The sequence below is a fragment of the Apium graveolens genome, chromosome 6, assembly GCF_009905375.1.
Source record: "Apium graveolens cultivar Ventura chromosome 6, ASM990537v1, whole genome shotgun sequence".
In the NCBI taxonomy this organism is placed as follows: domain Eukaryota; kingdom Viridiplantae; phylum Streptophyta; class Magnoliopsida; order Apiales; family Apiaceae; genus Apium; species Apium graveolens.
Genome location: NC_133652.1, coordinates 270,409,756 through 270,432,086, shown reverse-complemented (window position 1 = coordinate 270,432,086; position 22,331 = coordinate 270,409,756). Strand labels below are relative to the sequence as shown.

At 35.4% G+C, this 22,331-nt stretch overlaps 1 protein-coding gene across 1 annotated transcript; it reads right to left on the bottom strand.

Annotated features, from left to right (window-relative positions):
- Positions 1 to 10,156: 10,156 nt before the first annotated feature.
- Positions 10,157 to 10,885, bottom strand: LOC141666032 (protein FAR1-RELATED SEQUENCE 5-like). The gene has a single exon (XM_074472017.1). The coding sequence runs from the start codon at positions 10,883 to 10,885 to the stop codon at positions 10,157 to 10,159; it is 729 nt and encodes a 242-aa protein (XP_074328118.1).
- Positions 10,886 to 22,331: the final 11,446 nt, after the last annotated feature.

Below are 22,331 nucleotides of genomic sequence, written 5' to 3'. Positions count from 1 at the left end.
GTTTGAAGGAAGCTCGATCGCGTCAAAAGAGTTATGCGGATCAACACCGGAAGTTTGGTGGATTTGAGCCAGGTGATCATGTGTTCTTAAAGGTGTCACCTTGTAAGGTTGTGAAGCATTTTGGTATGAAGGGGAAGCTTAGTCCGAGATATGTTGGACCTTTTGATATTTTGAAGAAAGTAGGGGAAGTATCTTATAGAGTTGCGTTGCCACCACAACTATCTCATGTGCATAATGTGTTTTACGTGTCTGTTTTGAGGGGCTACAAATATCATCCATTGCACGTAGTTCAGTATCCATTGCATAAGATTAGAGAGGATCTTTCGTGTGAGGAGGAAGCTGAGACTATCATAGCTCGAGAGGAGCAAGTTTTGAGGAAGAATACCATTCCGTTTGTGAAAGTTTTGTGGAAAAATCATTCGGAGAAAGAGGCTACTTGGGAATTAGAAGAATCTATTCGTGAGAAATATCCATATTTATTTGATTCAGATACGAGTTTTCAGTTTTGTTTGATTCCGGGGACGGAATCCTTTTTAAGGGGGTATATATGTAATATACGTGACTTTTATATATATTAGATAAAAGTAATAATAATAATAATAATAATAATAGAATAAGAATTTAATATTTAAAATATCTAATACAAAAAAAGAAGAATTAGAAAAATAAAACCGGGCCGAGAATTCTATTCGTAATGGGAGATTTGGACTTGCAGTACATAAACTTCTTTTACGTTCTACTTTACATTCACATAACACATAACCCTAATATTAAAAGTCAATTGGTGAGACTTGGGAGAGAGCAGAGCAAAACAGAGGAAAGAAAGAAGAGGTGTGCATGTGGGAGAGTTACAGGATAAAGAGATTATATCTTTCTTAAACTAAAATATTAGGTATCTTGTGTCTTGCATCTTGAGTATAGTTATTCAATTTAATGCATATATATTTGGATTTATGGCATGTGGGAGCATGAGTTGGTTGAGTATTTTTCTTAACATGCTTTTGTCCTCTGAATAAATAATTCAAGTTTCTTTTAGCTTATTATCATGATTCATATGTACAGGACATGGTGTGTTTTACTTATTTTGATATAGTATTTTCATGTTCAAGTTAAGCTATGTATTCATGTTGTACCATTGAGTCCGAGTAATAATTTTAAATTTATACTAAATTTTAATTTGTTATTACGTATATTTGTAATAATCAAAATATAATTAACTTACACGTTGAGTTTTAATAGTATTTATAATTTGTCTACTTACTTTGTTCATATACATGTTTTTGGACATGATATGTGTTGGTAATTACTAATATTCAAATATTGAATTATTAAATTAATAGCATTTGTATTAGTATTATAATAATATTTATTTATTATTATGTATAGCATGTGTACACGGTCATGTAATTTTATCAGGGTGTTTTTAAATATATATTAATAATTGATGAAATCTATGGTTCTTCTTAATACAGAGCAATAATTTATTTGGATTGTTAAGATTATAATAATTAAAGTTAGTACGTTGTGTTGTAGCATAACGATAACATTTGTTAAATAATAGTAGGAATAAGTTATTGATTTAGTGATAATTATAATTGTACTAGTTTTATTATTATTATTTACATGTATATTTGTTTTTAATTTAAAGTGAGCCATGCTAGTTGATTAGAAGCCAGGGTATACAATCGTGTAGCTAGCGTAGTGCAACACTAGTACACATATTTGTTGTTTTTAATCGAATGAGTATATTATAATATAGTTTGGTCTTGGGTGTCAGTGTTAAATTGGAATATGTGTATATAGCCAGGAGCCGCGCAGTTCTATTATTATAAGCTTTATTGTTCGGTTAACTGCTAATAAATTTAAGAATCAATTCTATTAATTATAAATTATAATTTTATATTTAGATCGCGGGCCGGGAATTTAGCGACTCATTTACAGATTTAATTAGTATTTTAGTTGCGATATTTGAGGTACAGATTCTATCTCTTTTTATTTAGTGTTACTCTTATTATGATAAATATGTTCGTCCCTCTATTCGTTGCGTTATTATTCGTCTCAAATATTTTCACTTCTTAAAATTATTTTAAAATCTGTTTTGAAATATCTAAAAATCTACTTCATCTATCGTTTTCAAAATTACAAATCTCAAATAATCTTTTTAAAATATTTGAATATATCTTTCCATTCTTTTTCAAAATTTTATGTCTCAGATTTATTTCAAATATTAAAGTATTTGTTTAGTTTTGTTCTGAAATGTTCAAATACTTGTCTAATTTCCATTTCAAAATATTTGCATACTGTTTCTGTGATTTTAGAAATTATTTCTGTTACAAACTGTTTAGAACATTTGATATATCTGCATCAGGTGATTTTAAATTTTGTGAAACTATTTTATTTGGACCCTTAGAGATATAGGATATATCGAGTTCACCAGCTGTAGGGGTACTACAGCCATGTCATTGCGGCACCAGTGACATGACACTTCCGTGACAGTGTGATTGGTCACGGCGTATCCTTTTGTTAGCTCTTGGGAGGAGCTTTTGGCCATTTGATATTTGTTCAGGATATGTGGGTGCACCCATAGTTTGATTTGTGATTTGATTTATGGTGACGTCGTATATGCCGTACACATTATCCATTCTGTTGCACGCATTAGGTACCCTATGATGTGTGTATTTGTATTTGTTCAGATCTCGGTATGAAATATCATAACCCCTCGTTGCTTCAGCCTTACTTATTTTTAAAATTGTTATTTATTATAAATTGCTGATTTTATATTTCTGATCTCTTATTTTATAAACTGTATTCCAAATTCGTACTGGCGTTTGGCTCATGCCGTATTCTTTTTCTGGCAGATGCTTAGGGGAATTCGGGATTGTGTGATGGAGAGCTACCCCAATTCGTTGATTAGGATTTCAGAAATATATCATTAATTAAACTTAAATATTTATTTAGAGAATTCTAAATTTATATTATTGGTTTAGACAGTTTGGGAGATTTAATATTATTTTAAAGATTTTAGATTGTTTAATTTTGTTTAGAAATATATTAGTGCTCTGTTTGCAGGTTTATGGATTATAGGTAATATTTCCTTCTATTTTTAAGAAGGGGGTGTGACACTCCCGAACCTGAATAAATTACATCAAAATCGGTCGATTTTAATATAAAATGTTTCAAAAAAAAAGAACCACCCCACCCATCAACTGTGCAACCGCCAGCCACCTCCCGGAAAAAATTCTGACGACACCATCTCTCGCCATTTCATCCTCCGTTCTGAGGTGATGTACGGTACCTTGTTGTCTTGATGGGAGATCAGCTGTAACTACGACATCGGTTGTGGTAGCGGATTGGGCTTACTCTGAGACTTCGAGTCCTGCTTCTTCGACTTCGGTATGAAGGGCAAGTGTAATGGAGCACAATCATAAGCATAGCATAAAGGACTTAAAAATATTTGGTCGTCAAAGAAACTTAAATATTCAGACCTCACAGTTAATCAAATATTAAAGAGCTAATTTAAATATTTCGACCTAACTTAAATATTCTTCTGTTAACTCCCTTCCTTGCTCTTGATCAAATTAGACTCGAAGGTACGGATGAATATACAAGGAAGTAAACAGATACATGATAGATAACTCAACAAAATTAAGCATCAGTAAGTTTTGATTTGTGTAAACAAGTTGACTGATCACTTCAAACAATAATAGAGATAGATTGAAACACTTATATATAAATCATACCAAGCTAGATTCGTGATCAATTGTATCAAATTAAACTAATACGGAGGGGGAGAGAGAAGAGAGAGAAGGGGGGAGGGATCAGTGAGATGAGGGGAGGGGAGGGGAGGGTGGGACGAGGTGGGAGGTTTCAAAGTAAAAAAAATATTTTTTTTGTTTTTTCAAATATTGTTAAAGAAATATTGTTAAAAAAATTAGTATGAGACATTTCTTTATAATTTTAAACATGTAATTCTTGTTACTCTCATATTTAACTTTTTAATTTTTTAAAATATTTAAATATGGGTAAATTAAATATTTTAAATTTATTGTTAACATAAAAGCCACTGAATTCAGTTGTTTTGTTGTTTCCAATATTTATAATTTTTGGAGGGAAATTTCCCGCCTATTATTATTGAATTTAATAAAAATAAAAGGACAACTAAGTTTAAATTCCACCGATTAAAAGCGACCGACTATAAATTCCACCGATTAAAAGCGACCGAATTTAAATTCCACTGCACGAGGTAGATTTTATTTATTTGTCAATGGGAATTTTAGTTTTACACAAATGATCTCAACTGAATATATTCAAATTTGCATGATAAAATGTAGTCTCTACTAATATGCTAAGCACGTCTAGAGCATTAGAAAACCAGTGTATATATTCATTAGGACCGAGACTTGTACCTGAGATCGAGCCACTTACGAAGCTTCAATGCAACATCAAGAAATTGAAAGAAATAGTTGAGTTTTGTAAAAATATACCAAAAGTGCTTATATAATATTTCTAAAAAGTAGATTCTTACGTAAACATAAAATTTATAAGATTTTTTTGGTTTATAAAAAATGAACGTACCTGATAACATATGGGAAACCTGATAAACTAAAAAGATTTATCAGTCCTTAATAATTTCATGTGTCATTGAATAAATTGGAAATCTAATGTCAAAATAAAGGCTGGATTCAATCAAAAGTTGTGTGTTTCTATGTCAAGGTCTAAATAATTGATAAGTGTATGTGCAACAAAGAATTGTATAATTATAAACCGTTTCACAATAAACACATTTCTAGCCGTTGGTTGGGGGATGAAAGGCTGAGATCACAGACGGACTGCGGAAAATTTCAGCGATCCGGAGAAATTACTAAAATACCCCTAACCCACGGGCCACAGAAAATTTCCGCGGTTGGTGTCGTTTTTTGTTTTCCTAATCCCTAGCAAACACAAACTCTCAACTATATACAAACATAAACACAGCCGCATATAAACAGCAGCAGCCGCAGAAAATCCCAGCAGAAGCAAAAACCAGCAATCCAAGATCCCTGAAAGCTTAAATCATTCTCTTTTTTCGTCATTAAGGTATATATTCGATTCTTTTTTATTATTTACAGTTTTATTGATATAAATATATGCTTTTTTCTTGGTGTAGATCTGATTTTGTGTATGTAATTTAAATTTTTAGGGTTAATTAATGTATGAATCCTTGTAATGAATTAACATATGAATCGTAGTATGATTAAATTCGAATTTTTAAAATTTCTAAGGTTCATAATTTAGAATTGATTTAATTCGATTTTTAGGATAAATTAGTGTTAATTTAGAATTAATTTAGTGTAAAATCGAATTTAATGATAATATTAGTGTTAAATTCGAACTAAATTAGTGTTAGTGTTAATTTAGAATTAATTTAGTGTAAAATCGAATTTAATGATAATATTAGTGTTAAATTCGAATTAAATTAGTGTTAGTATAATTTCGAATTAATTTAGTGTAAAATCAAATTTAATGATAATATTAATGTTAAATTTGAATTAAATTAGTATTAGTGTTAATTTCGAATTAATTTAGTGTAAAATCGAATTTAATGATAATATTAGTGTTAAATTCGAATTATATTAGTGCTAGTGTTAATTTCGAATTAATTTAGTGTAAAATTGAATTTAATGATAATATTAGTGTTAAATGCGAATTAAATTAGTGTTAATTGCGAATTAATTTAGTGTATAAATTGAATTTAATGAAAAAATTAGTGTGAAATTTGAATTAAATTAGTTTGAAATTCGAATTAAATTAGTGTTAATTTTGAATTAATTTAGTGTATAAATCGAAATTAATGAAAAAATTAGTGTGAAATTCAAATTAAATTAAGAATTTATAATTATGAATTTAGGGTTAATTTAGGGGTTAAATTTCGCTGCTTAATTTTTGGGATGTAATTAACATATGAATTTTGGGATGAATTTTACAATAATTCGAACAAATGGGTGTATAATTACGAATTACGAATATAAGGGTTAATGTATTGTGTACTTGGTGATTATATATGTGGTAATTTTTTTTATTGTGTACGTGTTGGTGTTTTTATTGTGGTGATTGATGAATTATGTTGACAATATTTTCAGGAATGGATAATTTTGGTGATTTCGGGAATATGTTGCCGGGTCCGAACGCGCATAATGTTATTTGGGATAATCAGTATCACGTTAGTGAGGATGTTTCGGATGGTGCAGGGAGAGAGGAGTTGTAGAGCTATTCTGGGAACAAGTCATTGCATGATCGGAAGTTAAGGAGACCACATCGGGAATTGTTATACATGCTTGGGTTTGTGATTTTTACAGACCATGTTGTTGTCTTGGCTACTAACACTCGGTTGATATCTGCTTTGGTAGAGCGTTGGAGACCGGAGACCAACACTTTCTTCACGAGGCAGGGGGAGATGACTGTTACACTAGATGTAGGGTTTATTCTAGGGTTGCCAGTTCAGGGGGATGCGCTGACTTGTGGGGTGATAGAGAACAAGGCTGCGTATTTTGTTAATAACTGGTTTGAGCCTTTGACCGAGGAGGAGGTGAAGGAGGCTTTGTATCGGAATAACATCAAGCTAGGGCGGTTGTTTGAGAGATATGGTGCACAGAAGTCTGAGAAGAATAATATGAGGGCTACGGTTGTACATACTAAGGCGTATCTGCCATTCTTGATGGGTTGTATCCTTTTCCCTAGCATCAACCGGTCTTTTGTTCATGTTCGGTATATGCACCCATTGATTAATATGCGGGAGATTCCTTATTATGCTTGGGGTGTAGCTGTGTTAGCTCATATATACCGGGGTTTGGAGATTGCTGTAAAGAAGGGCAGTAAGAGTATTGCTTGTTGTGTCTGGGTGTTACAGGTTTGGTCTTACGAGAGATTTCCTCGTATTGGCGTGGCTTTATGGTGTCTTGGTCAGGAGGATTATCCGGTTGCTGAGGGATGGGCCTATTCTAGTGATACTCATGTGGGGGTTTCAAAGAAGCACAGGAAGATAGGTCCTCACCACAGCTTACCATTCTATAGGGGTGAGTTTAATGGTGTTGGTGGTGATGAGGTGGTTTGGAGACCGTATGCTAGATTCGACGATATTATGGAAAATGAGATGATACAGGCACAGTTAGCTGGGTGCGGTTGAGTTCCCCTTGTATGTTATGATGTGGTCGAGTGGCAGCATCCAGATAGGGTGAGCAGACAGTTTGGTACTAGTCTCCAGATTCCACGGGCGCCAGTGAACATGGTTGGTTATAGGGGCTAAGGAGGCCACATTTGCAGGGGAGGATTGGCTTGTATGGTGGTTCATTGATATTGGAAAATGGGCCAGGTTTTGTTTAGATTTGGATGGACTTGTTGATGACTCGGTTGACATTGCTTCAGAGGCTGATTACATGGCGTGGTATGTTGATATATCTCGTATACGAATAGGGAAGCCAGATCCACATCCTTAGCAGCAGTACAAGATGAGGGAGTTGTATGATAGCCTCGAGGGATATAAAGTTGTAAGTGTTTTACAAATATGCATATTTCACATTACACCACACACTACCAAATTTGCATTCACACGCATTTCATCTTGCACCTATGATATCCTTGAGGATTTAATGAAAAAATGTTTGTTTGTTTTTGTTTGTAGATGGTTGTCGGGCTTAATATATTGAAGCAGCTGGATGCTAGGGTTGCTCCTGAGTTTGTGGAGGAGTTTGGGAGGATTTCTGGTACCTTCCTCACACCATTCTCTTGGTTGATGAAGAAGATCAAAGGACCCGCCTATAGACCTCCCACATTTCAGAACATAAAACCAGATTTCATTGCACCTTCGGCTAACGACTTTGACATTCCAGCCATTCCTGCCCAGGATGTCGTTGACATGACACAACCATCCCAGCATGTGTCTCAGCCATCCCAGACTATTGCCTCATCTAGTAGGCCCGTGAAGCTTGCATCCCACGGGATGAAAGAAAAGAAGTGGAGTATCACTAAGAGTCTCAGCATGAGAAAGAAGAATGAAAATTACACGATCACAATCCATTAAATTTTAAAATACATAGGTTCGAATGAAAATTACACGATCACAATCCACTAAATTTTATGAAATATATTGATCCTAACAAAAAATACCTAGTATATTAGAAAGACCACCGGATAACTGGTGTTGAGCAACCTTGCGTAGTATCCACGAAGCATGCAATATGGTAGAGAACAAGTACACAACCATCACGGATATGCCCTTCCGTAAATTTCCACGGGTAAGGGTTGGAGTCGTTCCAAATGGTAACGGGAATGGTACTCGAGCCATCGTAGAAACGAAATCTTGCAAAACATGTGTCACGTTCCCTCTCTGTCCCTCCCGTTAGGTGTGAAACCCAACCCTTCACATATTCAATGCGCATTTGGTCCATATTACAACCCTTACGAGGCCTCAAGTTTACAATATCGGCAATCCGATCACATTTAACAAGCTTACCGCCATTCCATCCGAATTTTTTTCATTTTCCATCGGGCGTGTTGTTGCCCAAATTCAAGATCAGAAGGAAGTACAGATCCGGATGAGAGTTCACCAATCTCCACAGTTCAGTACCCTCCATCCAATTGCATGCCTCGATCCAATTTTTGGCCCTATAAGCCTCCTCATCGGGTGGGTACAAGTCTGTTTCCTCTTCCTCCACATGGGGCGGCTCGTCATTGTCCACAAGGGGCTTCAACTCGGCATATGCATCTTCCAGCTCACTAAAGGTTGGTGAGACCACATTTTCCTTGTCATTGTCCTCATACCACGAGTCGCTTGGTAGGGAGTCCAAGAATGTGTTGCTAACGTGGGAAACCGAATCACAACTATGATCGGAGTTGTTGTCACCACTATACTCGCTAGTCATGTTACCAATCACAATAAAACACAATTATATGACAATAATTGGAAATTATATGACAATAAAACATAACAAAAAAGAAAGCAATGTTAAACACTAAAAATTCAAATCCATTAAAAGATTACAACATTCGGTTACAAATGCTACACTACTAATTATATTGCAATTCTTGAGCATTTTTAAGATCTTCTAGTCTACTAACACACTTTCTTTTATCATGGCCTTCCATTTGACAATAGGTGCACTTTATTGGCGGCTTCTCCTTTTTACCAATCGATTCTATAGGACTTTTTAAATGAACGCCCTTTTTTCTCCCTTTAGTTTGGGATATAAGAGGGTCAAGAATTGGTTCTTCATGAGCACTTGCATTTGGAGCATGATAATTGCTTTCGTAAGATTTAATTCCATCAACGCTCATTCTTTCAAGAATTGGTATTTCTCGATTCATCACTCTAACGACATAATCATACCGTTCCTTGGATGCAATGCTACTTTGACAAAAACTCATGGTTAACATTGTCATGCTATTAAATCGATCGGTTGAGGTCATCTCATGACTTTGTCCAACATCCAAATCGTAAGGCAACACACCATCAACTCTATTGGCATGCATTGTCTACCTCGGGTTTATGTAATACGGGGGAATTTCCGAAACCCGTTTCTTAGTGAAGACCGCCAATAGGTGTCTACAAGGTAGCCCCGAATGTTCAAGCATTCTACACGTACACATTCCCAAAAAGCTTGCTTTCTCGAATGCCACAAAATAAACATTTCTTCTCATAGGCTCGGACATGGGCCTATAACAACTATAATACGTATAAACATCCCCCATTCTCTCCCCTTCTTCACTAGCTCGTTAGTCTTTTTCAACAAAGTATTTTGAAGACTCAACCAATTCATCTTGAAATCTTCTAAACATTTTTTTAGTGTAGATACAAGAAGCATGATACTCCAATGTGGTATGCAATTTCATGGGACATTTTAGATTAATGGTGAATAATCTTCTTCCTTCTCCCTCATGAATTGCAGTGCCAATGCTTTTTGAGTATTTTCAATGAATTCCTCAAACCCGTTGCCGAACTCATATACTTATCAAAGAAAGAATTCATCCCCTCACTCCTCGATGTACTATTTTGAAACGCCGAAAATGTGTTTCTAGTATATGCAAGAATCCACTTGCGCTTCAACTCATATAACCCATTTAACCATTTATGCTCTTACAAGTGATACTTTTCCACAAACGACGCCCATCTAGCCTCAAAAAATCATTCGGTGAGAGATTTGTAAATACAATGGTTGAAGTCCGTCTTGAATTCCGGAAAAGCCGAATAATAATGAGCTAATTTCTCGGGGAATTTTTGACTAATATACCAAGAACACAATAAATGGGTAGTATTCGGGAGTACAACCACAATAGCGCTTGCCATGGCTTGATCTTGATCCGTGATTATAGTCAATGGAGACTTATTCCCCTCACTTTCAAGCCAAGTACGAAGAATCCACTCAAAAGTCGACGCGTGTTCATCCCGCATCAATGCAAACTCGAAAATAACCGATTGATAATGATGATTGACTCCGGTAAATGGGACAAATGGCATTGCATATCTCTTTGTCCGATAAGTGGTATTAAAAGCCACAACATCGCCAAAATTTTGGTAGGCCATTATACATCTCGGATCAATCCATACTAGACACTTCAAACGATTCTCTTCATCAACTTCGGTCCTAATAAAATATTTAGAAGCATTTTCTTCATTCAACCTATGCAACAAGTCCAACCCCGCTTGGGCGTCACTAATCTCAAACCTTTTCTTCCTCTCGTATCTTAACACATTCCTAACATGTTGAACATTGAAACCAACTTTATCATTACCTCCATAAATGTTACCAATCATATTCATCACTTGACAATTACGAACCCCCGAACCATAAAGCGTTTTAATCAAACTACGGGGCGTGGTGTTGACATGACTTTCGCGTTGTACCAAATTCATCTTACTAGGGGAAACAAGACCGTGGTTGTGTACCTGTTAGGAATATGTTGTGTACTTGATGATAAGCTAAACAAAACACCTTAGTAGTTTTAACTTAGTGAATTTCGTAGCACCCGATGGATGATCAATTATAGTCCCGACGGATGATTCAATATAGTCCCGATGGATGACTAATTGATATCCACCAGGTGAGTAGCTTATGTAACAATAAGTACTGTAGCACATTTCTGCAAACAACTTTGTATAAATTCTGTAGTAGCTTATGAATCATGTAGACTGCTAGTAGATGTGCAGAATAGGTTGATTAAATGTAAATATAAGATGTCTTATAATTCTGCACAAATGAAATGGAATCAAGTGATAAATGGGTACCCGACGGATGATCAACAAAGCTACCCGACGGATGATCAACAAGGCTACCCGATGGATAACAAGCATATACCCGACGGATGATCAATTCAAATATCTGTTGACAGTGATAACACAGTCACATGCGTCAAGTGTTTGTAAAAGGAATGTGGCAGCCTGTTTAGCACGGTTTTGAGAACAAAGAAACATTACCATTTCCATGCTATTTTGAAGATATTCAAAGATGCTGGAATAGAGTAGTGAAGCAGCATTGAGTTAGACTTGATAGGTTTTGTTTTATTATCTTGTCTTATTACCATGTAAACTTGGTGATATATATAAACCAAGTGTAGCAAGTAGAACAACAACTAACTAGACTAAGAAAATACATTCTCAGAGACACATTTGTAAGCTGAATCCTGTAGCATTTATCTGTAAGTTTAGTTGTTCATATTTGTAAGCAGCTATGAGCTATTCAAGCTTTACAGGGTTCTCACTCGATATATATATATATACATATATATATATATATCTGGTGGATATATTCAAATCCACCAGAAAGTTTTAAAGACCTGAGTTTTATTACTTTGTGTTTGATTTACTTAACTCTTTATTCCGCACTTTGCAAATCAAACAGTTAGATATAAATTGAGTTAAAACCATTTTTCATAAATCTCAAAAAGGAGCCAAAATTACATTCAACCCCCCTTCTGTAATTCTTGTTATATTGTTAGGGAAGAACAATTGGAATCAGAGCAAGCTCTTGAAGTACAAAGAGTTTAAAGATCACAACAAAATAGCAAGATGAATAAGAAGGATGTTGCAGTGAAGATTCCATTTCTGGACAAAGACAATTATCACCACTGAAAGGTGAAGATGCACCTACATCGCCGTTAAGCCCTAGTATAAAAGGAGCCGTGGTAGATCGGATCGGAGCAGAGCTTGGAGAGGAGGCCCTGAACGCCCCGTTCTCGGTCAAGCCGCGTGAGCAGTAAGCAGCAGATCTCCCCCTCTTTTTGGAAAGCTGGTGGCCGCGTGTGAATTCTTTCAAGGCAAGGGGCGGCCTGATTCGATAGGTGGATGGGACTAAGCCCTCGACGATTGAGAGATCTGTCCGGATTTTACCTTACTTAAAGGAGCTAACAGCTCCGTAATAAAAAAACTGCCATTAATTACACACACGCAAGTAGTGGCTCGGCTGGAGGAAGTTCCTATTAACAAAACATCCCCTTTTTCTTCGCTCCCCAAACTTACTTAACGAGGAACCCATTCTCGCGAACAAACACAACCCCTACTTGGACTTAGTTGGAAAGGTAGGGCATGTCCCTTGCTTGCAAACTTCTTTAGTAAGGCGGTTTGGAGGCCCCATTCCTCACGTTTACCGTTGTCCCCAGACTTCACTCTTTCAACACTTGTATACTTTCTAAAGAGTCAGGCATGCCCCTGTCCCTGTCTCTTAAAGCCCTATCAGGCTTCCCCTTGTTTGCCGATTGAAGAAAGCCTTATATGCCATGAGCGCTTGGGGGCGTCCTCAAGATATGTTTTCGGATACCGCTATCCAATTACAACCTGTCTTTGCTCAATGGATACAGATACAAAACACCCATGCTTTAGTGTTGCCCTTCCTTGACATGTTGGGATCAATCTCTTCTGCTAACTCACTTTGAAGCTATTGACCAACCACTTTCGCTGGAATCGAAGTAGGAAGGGCGATTGTTTTTAAATCTTGGGGAACGGAAAGCGTTTCCACCACCTTCTAGCACTGAGGGCTATCTCTATCCACGGAGATACCTATCTATATGGATATGTGGAGAGAGATCTATCTATGAATCGATCTAGACTATCCTCTATCCGGATAGATATGTCCCTATGAGCGACTACACCGATCCGATCTTTATATGTTTTGGCCACGTCCGTTTCCGCTCCGAAGAAGAAGGTCTACTGTTTGAAAGAGAGTAAAACAACCCGAAATCCCAGGAGCTAATCCAAAATCACCTACTCGATTGACGTGAGCAGTAAGCAGCAGATCTCCCCCTCTTTTTGGAAAGCTGGTGGCCGCGTGTGAATTCTTTCAAGGCAAGGGGCGGCCTGATTCCGCAACGATAGGGCTTAGATAAGGGCCCTTCATTATTATTAGTAAGATAGGTTGGCGGACCGTGCTCCACCCCGGTGAACTCATGCGGTTCCGACGTGCCCTCTTCTTTCTCAAGATGAGGCCTATGTGGATTGCATAGAGAGAGGTCCTCATGTGCCAATAAGAGCTGCAACAGGCAATGAACCATCTGTTCCCAAGTCTAGGCATGAATGGTCAGATCCTGATATTGAGCAAGTCAGGAAAGACAAAAAGGCCATGAATATATTGTTCAATGGAGTTGATGGTGATATGTTTGATAACATCATTAACTGCAAAACAACCAAGGAGGTTTGGGATACAATTCAGATTATCTGTGATGGTACTGAGCAAGTAAGGGAGAATAAAATGCAGCTGTTAATTCAGCAATATGAGCACATTTATTGTGAAGATAGTGAGTCTCTCACTGACATTTTTAGTAGGTTTAAAAAACTACTAAATGCTCTGAAGTTGCATGGAAGAGTCTATCAGACAAAAGAATCCAATCTCAAGTTCCTTAGATCTCTTCCAAAGGAATGGAAACCAATGACAGTCTCATTGAGAAACTCTCAAGATTACAAGGAGTTTACTTTGGAGAGACTGTATGGCATCCTGAAAACTTATGAGTTTGAAATAGAGCAAGATGAGAGGATGGAGAAAGGAAGGAAGAAAGGAGGGTCCATAGCACTGGTTGCTAAGTTGGAAAAGGAGAAGGAGGTGAAGGTAGAAGCTGTTGAGTTTACTTCAAGGGTCTGTGAGAACAAGGGCAAGGGGCTGGTAGCTGAAAGTGAAGATTATTTGAGCCAAGATGATATGGATGATATTGATGAACATCTTGCATTTCTTTCTAGAAGATTTTCCAAGCTCAAGTTCAAGAAGAACTTTGGAGCAGCTAAGCCAAGTAGAAACATGGTGGATAAATCAAAATTCAAATGTTTCAAATGTGGCTTGACATGGCATTTTGCCAGTAAGTGTAGAAAGTCAGATTCCAACAAAAAGAAGTTTGAGCCTGTGGATTATAAACAGAAGTATTTTGAGTTGCTCAAGCAAAAGGAAAGGGCTTTCATTACACAAGAAAATGACTGGGCAGAAGATGGATTGGATGAGGATGAAGATGTCAGCTATCACTACAAGAAAAAGGTGAATAGACATCACATATTAGACATCGGTCACTTATGCCACTGATGTTAAAAGCTTTATTAACATCATCCCGCGTAAATCTGATGTCTTTTTATTTTTATAACATCAATTTTCTTAAAACCGATGTCTTAAGTTTCCTAAAAAAATTAATCTCGCGCCCCTGCAATGTTTTCCCCCCTTAGTTAAAAATTTTCCCACTTATTACCAAATTTTCTCCCCCCACAAATTTTTTTCCCCCTCTTTCAACAAATTAACTACAAACGAAAACCTAGAAAACAAATCTCACTTTCTCTCAACTTTCTGTCTGACTAAATTCTTTCTCTGGACTCTCTCACCAAGAACCCTAATCTCTCAACTCTCACCTCCACTCTTCATGACTCACTCATCTCTCGACACCTTTTCACCCTTATCCAAAACCCCTAAATCTCACCCCTAAACTCTCTCTACTTCCACTAATTTACTTTAAGGAGGTCAACTATATTCGATTTGTTCGTTCTCACTCACCAGATTCGTTCGACTAGAAGCACAATTCAATTTCTTCGAAGACACAAAGCTTGGATTTCTACGTAGGTAAGCTACAAAATTGATCTTTAATTTGAATTACTAGTTGGATTAATTTTTAAATTGGGTATTTTTTAAACTCAAAACCCTAATTTTTTATTTACTTTTTCTTACTTTCGGTGGGGGATTTGTTTGATTTGCAAGAAGTGGAAGTTGTTGCAGGAAGGAGATTGGTGGTATGTATGAATTAAACTCATTCCCGCAAATTGTATTTTAATTATTTTTCTTTAATAAAGTACCTTTTGTTACCTTTGTCTGATAGGAACCTTGAATGCATTTCAAAGACTTTATGATGAACTTGTCAAATCATCCGATGCTTGTCATCTAGATAGGTATATAGCTTCTGAAAAATCAGGAAGGTAAAATTTCTCATAAGTTTTGATTCTGAGGCATTAAAACTACCCTGGGATGTGGTAAATCATATTTTGTATGTTTACAATCATTCCTGCCACTATATATACAGATCGGTTTACACTATAGTCCAATTTCAGGACTTGGTGGTTATAGTCACGTTTCCTGCCACAATAATCATACTCGGTTTATCACTGTTGCCTGTATTATCATAATCTTTTTTATCTTGCTTTGACATCCATTAACGTATATGTTCTTTCTGAATCTTGGTGGTATCTAGTGATAGGCTATTAATCGTAGAAGTAAAGTTGTGTGGTGAATAACTATGATAGAACCTAAGATAAGAACATATGTCCAATACTATAGAGGTTGTAGAGGAACACCGTATGGTTTCTAGAAAGTAGATATAAGCTGAACTTAATTGAGGTGCTAGAGGAACACCATCTGTCATTGGATCTCTTAAACATTGGTGGTTATAAATGGACCTGATTGTTGTAACTCTGTGTGAATATATTGTTTGAACAAAAATAAAGCATCCCTCCTCCTTCCAGTTTCCTTTGAAGGGAAATGTTAATGTTAAAGCATAAATCTGGATGCAGGCATAACTACTATTGCTGGACGGAAGTCAAATATAGCTGGGTACAGGGACGGGCCTAGTGAAGATGCAAAGTTCTCTGCTAATTTTGACGTGATATATCTGCGTCCTACCCGTGTTAGTTATAGACAGAGGGAAGCACTTCGACAAATCTCCCTCAACTAGGATGAATGTGATCACCAGTACAGTTCTCTTTCTGTAGAAGGTTTACTTTATTCAATACATATATATGCTCTTTTAATTACATATGCGGGATTCAGGCATATTTATGGTTTGCTCACTAAGTTTTGCACATGTTCTTTATATTTATATAAACATATGAGTCTATGCCTATGCATTGCATGAAGCAAGTCTGCCGTGATTGTTTGATATATTTAGTTTTATCGGGGTCTATAGATGATAAGTTGTTAGTTAGATGTTCACTTGTATATATTTGTTGTGTCTAGATGAATTTATAGTATGTCATTGACTTCTCATATATATTTTTTTAATGTAGATGGTGTTTTACTATTCTTATCTTTGTTTTAATGTAGATGGTGTTTAACATAAATTTTTGACATTTGTAGAGACGTTTGTGCTGGTTTGAGCTTATCTAGTCATTTGCTACTCAGTAGAACTTGGCATAATGTTTTATTCTCTGTTATTCATGTGCCTTCTTGCACAGCTTTTCTCACCATTTTTCAGGTGTTCTTTTCACAATTTTTTTTTAATTTTCGGATACAATTATTGACATTATGAATAACCTCAATAAATAATATGTACACTAATTTATGTACATTAAATCACATTCAGAGCAAATACTTGAGGCCAAGTCCAAAAAAGCCAATCAAACTGCCAATTCAGATGGACTTGCTGGTAGTAATGGAGATAAAAGAATTGCAGAAAAAGCGATGGTTAGAAATTTTACTTCTTCTATGTCAAAGAAACAGAGGAACAGAGGAAGGAGCCTTTTTCAGGTGCAGATAAGAAATTGAATATTGAGAAATGTATAAAAAAAAGGATGGTTAGTAATGGCTGATGAATTGTGATTTTTTTATGCAGAGTTGGTGAAAGATGATTTGTACACTGTATATTTAGCCTGGTTCTTGTTCACTTATTGATGGAAAATTTAACCATTTTCACAATTATAGGCCTAATCAAGAATTTCAACAGTACAAATGGAAGCCAAAGGGTTGCATTTTACCGTCCATGCCAAATGGTTGCCAACTACAAGTAATTTTCGGGTGAAGATAAAGCAGCACACCAATCTGCACAAAGTATATATCAATTGATGTATATATTTAAAATGTTTTTTACATTTTGCTTTTTAAGTATATTGCACATTGACAATGATAAATAATTTTGTTAGATGATAGTTAGTTGAATATATTTTGTTAATGGTGTGGTGCTTATATATTCCAAGTTCTAATTTGATTTGTGCCCAGTAGTAACAAATACATCAGATTTTATTTTCTAAACATTGATGTTTAAGAAATAAATATACATCACCTTTACAATAGAAAAATTGATGTCTAAAACTTTAGTATACATCACTTTTATTTTCTAAATATTGATGTTTACGAAACAAATATGCATCACTTTTATTGTTTAAAAACTGATGTCTAAGAAACAAATATACATCACTTTTATTGTTTAAAAACTGATGTCTAACAACTAAATAGACATCATATATCTCGTAAAAAATCGATGTCTAATAGCATATTATACATCACTTTAAACTAAAAATATGATGTGTATGTGGATAAATACCTAGTGTATGATATGTTTAATGACATATAATGCGTGTAATTTGTTTAGAAACTTTTTTATTTCAAACTATTTTTATAAAAAATGAATGCATGGACATCGGTTAGTCTGTCAAAATCGATGTCTAATGGGGTAAAAGACATCGGTGTTTGACCGATGTCTAGAATAGACATCATCGACATCAACATCGCTTACGAATTAACATAGACATCGGCCAGAAAACGATGTCTATTGATCTTTTTCTTGTAGTGTATGTAAATCTAGCCCTAATGGCCAAGTCTGATAAAACAGAAACAAGTTCTTCAAGTAATCTGGGAAACAGAAAGAATCTTTGGTACCTGGATAGTGGTTGTTCAAGGCACATGACTGGAGATTCTACCCTGCTCACAGAGTTCAAGGAGAGAGCTGGCCCAAGTATTACTTTTGGAGATGACAGCAAGGGTTATACTATGGGATATGGCTTGATTTCAAAAGATAATGTCATCATTGAGGAGGTTGCCGTAGTGGATGGTCTCAAGCATAATTTGTTGAGTATCAGCCAGCTTTGTGATAAGGGCAATTCAGTAACCTTCAATTCAGAAGCCTGTGTTGTGTCTAACAAAAGAAGCAACAAAGTGGTTCTCACTGGTGTGAGAAGAGGAAATGTGTATCTAGCTGACTTCAACTCATCAAATGCAGAATCTGTTACTTTCCTTCTCAGTAAGTCAAGATGAAAGTTGGCTGTGGCACAAGAAGCTATCCCATCTAAACTTCAAGACCATGAATGAGCTTGTCAAGAAAGAACTGGTTAGAGGCATTCCTCAAGTGGAGTTTTCTAAGGATGGACTGTGTGATGCCTGCCAAAAAAGGAAGCAGATCAAAACATCATTCAGAAAGAAGCTTAATTCAACAATTGAAGAACCTTTACAATTGCTACACATGGATCTATTTGGACTAGTCAATGTGTTGTCCATCTCAAGGAAAAGATTTTGCCTAGTAATTGTAGATGATTTCTCAAAGTTCTCTTGGACATATTTCCTAAAGTCTAAAGATGAGGCTAGTGAAATCATCATCAATCACATAAGGCAAGTCAACAATCATCCTGATTTCAAAGTAAGAAGAATCAGGAGTGACAATGGAACTGAGTTCAAGTCTGTGATGAGATCATTTTGTGAAGAAAATGAGATAATGCATGAGTTTTCTGCAGCAAGAACTCCACAAGAAATTGGAGTGGTAGAAAGGAAAAACAGATCTCTTATTGAAGCTGCAAGGAAAATGCTTGAAGAATCAAAGTTACCAACATATTTCTGGGCTGAAGCTGTGAATACTGCCTGCTACACTCAGAATATTTCTTTGGTTAATAAAGCAAAGTGCATGACACCACATCAATTGTTCAAGAACAAGAAACCAACTCTAAATTTTCTTCATGTCTTTGGCTGTAAATGTTATATCTTGAGAAATCAAACTGATCAACATGGGAAGTTTGATGTTAAAGCAGATGAAGGAATTTTTGTTGGATATGCTGTGGGAAAAACACATAGAGTCTACAATCTAAGAACCAACATTGTTATGGAATCAATACATGTTGTGTTTGATGATAAAAAGATTGAAGGACTGCAAGATGAAGATTTTTATGAGAATCTCAAATTTGATAATGTGGAGATGGTTAGTGATGACAGTGATGATGAAAGTGATCAGGAAATAATGGCAAAGGATAATGCAGAAAAATCTACTACTAATGAAGCACAAAATTCAACATCTGTTGATTTGCAAAATGCTTCATCCGTCGGGAGACAATCTGCTTTATCCGTCGGGAGACAATCAGCCTCATCCGTTGGAACACAAAGTGCACCATCCGTCGGATCTTCAAAATAAGCTGAATGTCAGAATAGATCACTTACAGAAAATTCTCCTTTCTCAAGTAAAAGATTCACAAACTCAGGGGAGTTTCTAATAGAGCTGTTCGCGAACCGAGCCGTTCGCGAACAAGCTCGAGCTCGGCTCGTTAAGGGCTCGGTTCGGCTCGGTTCGTTAAGGGCTCGAGCTCGAGCTCGAACACAAAAATGTGTTCGTTAAGAAAACGAGCTCGAGCCGAGCTTTTGGCATGTTCGGCTCGAGCTCGGCTCGATTCGGCTCGAGCTCGGCTCGGTTCGGCTCGAAAAAAAAATTAAAAAAAAAATTATTTTTTATATATTTAATTATTATGAATTTTATTCAGATTTTTTATAAATATTTTTAAATTATTGAACTATACGAATGTCAAAATATATATTTTAGTAATTTGAAAAAATTCAGATATTAAAAATTAATTTTTTAATTTGATATTTTAATAATTAACAAGTGATTTGACTATTACTTGTAACTAGTATTTATTTCCTGATCGGTGTTTCGATTTTTTGAAATTATTTATAAATGATCCAACCGTACGGATGTCAAGATCTATATATTTAAGTGATATAATAAAAAATTTAGAAAAAATAAATATATTTGGTTTGCTATTTTAACGGTAAACTAGTAGTTTGACTAGTACTTCTCCCATATTAATGTTTCGATTTTTTAAAAAATATTTATGAATGATCCAGCCGTACGAATGTTAATATCTATATTATTTAGTAATATGACAAAATTTTTAGAAAAAATAAATGTATTTGATTTGTTATTTTCACAGTCAACAAGTATTTTGACCTTTACTTGTAACTATTGTTTAGTCTCATATTAATGTTTCAATTTTTAAAAAATATTTATGAATGATCCAACCGTACGTATGTTAATATCTATATATTTTAGTGTCATGATAAAAAATTTAGAAAAAAATAAATTTATTTTGTTTATTATTTTGACAATCGACCAATTGTTTGAATAGTTGTTAGAACTAGTGTTTAGTCTCATATTAATGTTTCAATTTTTTTAAAAATATTTATGAATGATCCAACCGTACGGATGTTAAGATCTATATATTTTAGTGACATGACAAAAGTTTTAGAAAAAAATAAATGCATTTGGTTTGTTATTTTAACAGTCAACCGGTGTTTTGACCTTTACTTGTAACTAGTGTTTAGTCTCGTATTCATGTTTTGATTTTTTTAAAAATATTTATAGATGATCCAACCGTACAGATGTTAATATCTATATATTTTAGTGACATGATAAAAATTTTAGAAAAAAATAAATTTACTTTGTTTGTTATTTTGACAATCAAACATTTGTTTGAACAATACTTGTAACTAGTGTTTAGTCTCGTATTTATATTTTGATTTTTTTAAAAATATTTATAGATGATCCAACCGTACGGATGTTAAGATCTATATATTTTAGTGACATGACAAAAGTTTTAGAAAAAAATAAATGTATTTGATTTGTTATTTTAACAGTCAACCGGTGTTTTGACTTGTACTTGTAATTAGTGTTTAGTATCGTATTAATGTTTCGATTTTTTAAAAAATATTTATGAATGATCCAACCGTACGGATGTTAAGATCAATATTTTTTAGTGATATGACAAAATTTTTAGAAAAAAATAAAAGTATTTGGTTTGTTATTTTAACAGTCAACCGGTGTTTTGACCAGAATTTTTTAATTAAGCTCGGCTCGGCTCGGCTCGACTCGGCTTGGCTCGACTCGGCTCATTTTGATGGAGAAAGCTCGTGTTCGGCTCGTGTTCGGCTCGGTTCGACTCGACTCGATTTTGTTCGATAAAAGCTCGTGTTCGGCTCGTTCGTTAACGAGCTCGAGCTCGAACACAGGTTTTTGTTCGTTAAGAAAGCTCGGCTCGGCTCGGCCCGTCAGAAAAAAAATTAAAGCTCGGCTTGGCTCGATCAAAACTCGACTCGGCTCGGTTCGTGAACAGCTCTAGTTTCTAATAATCAAAACTCAGTCACACATCAAGACAACAATGAGGCCTCTTCATCTAGAGCTAATCTACCTCAACAAAGGAAATGGACAAAAGATCAACCCTTTGAGCTCATCATTGGTGATGTGTCTTCTAGAGTTCAAACAAGGAGAGCAACTCAAGAAAAATGTCTATATAGCAGCTTCCAATCTAAGGAAGAACCAAAGAAGGTAGAAGAAGCTTTGTTGGATCCTGATTGGATTTTAGCTATGCAGGAGGAGCTAAACCAATTTGAAAGGAATAAAGTATGGAAGCTGGTACCCAAGCCTAAAGGAAAGAATCCAATTGACATCAAATGGGTATTCAGGAATAAGATGGATGAAAATGGCATAGTGGTCAGGAATAAAGCTAGATTGGTTGCTAAGGTCTATTGTCAACAAGAAGGAATAGATTTTAATGAAACTTTTGCTCCTGTTGCAAGAATCGAAGCCATCAAAATTTTCTTAGCCTATGCAGCTCATGTCAATTTCAAGGTCTATCAAATGGATGTCAAAAGTGCATTTCTGAATGGAGATTTGGAGGAGGAAGTCTATGTTAGTCAGCCTCCTGGTTTTGAAGATCCAAATTTCCCAAATTATGTTTATTATCTTTTGAAAGCACTTTATGGACTAAAGCAAGCACCTAGAGCCTGGTATGATACTTTATCAAAGTTTCTTTTGGAAAATCACTTCACAAGAGCTACTGTTGATAAAACTTTATTCTTTAGAAATATTAATGGCTCTAGTAT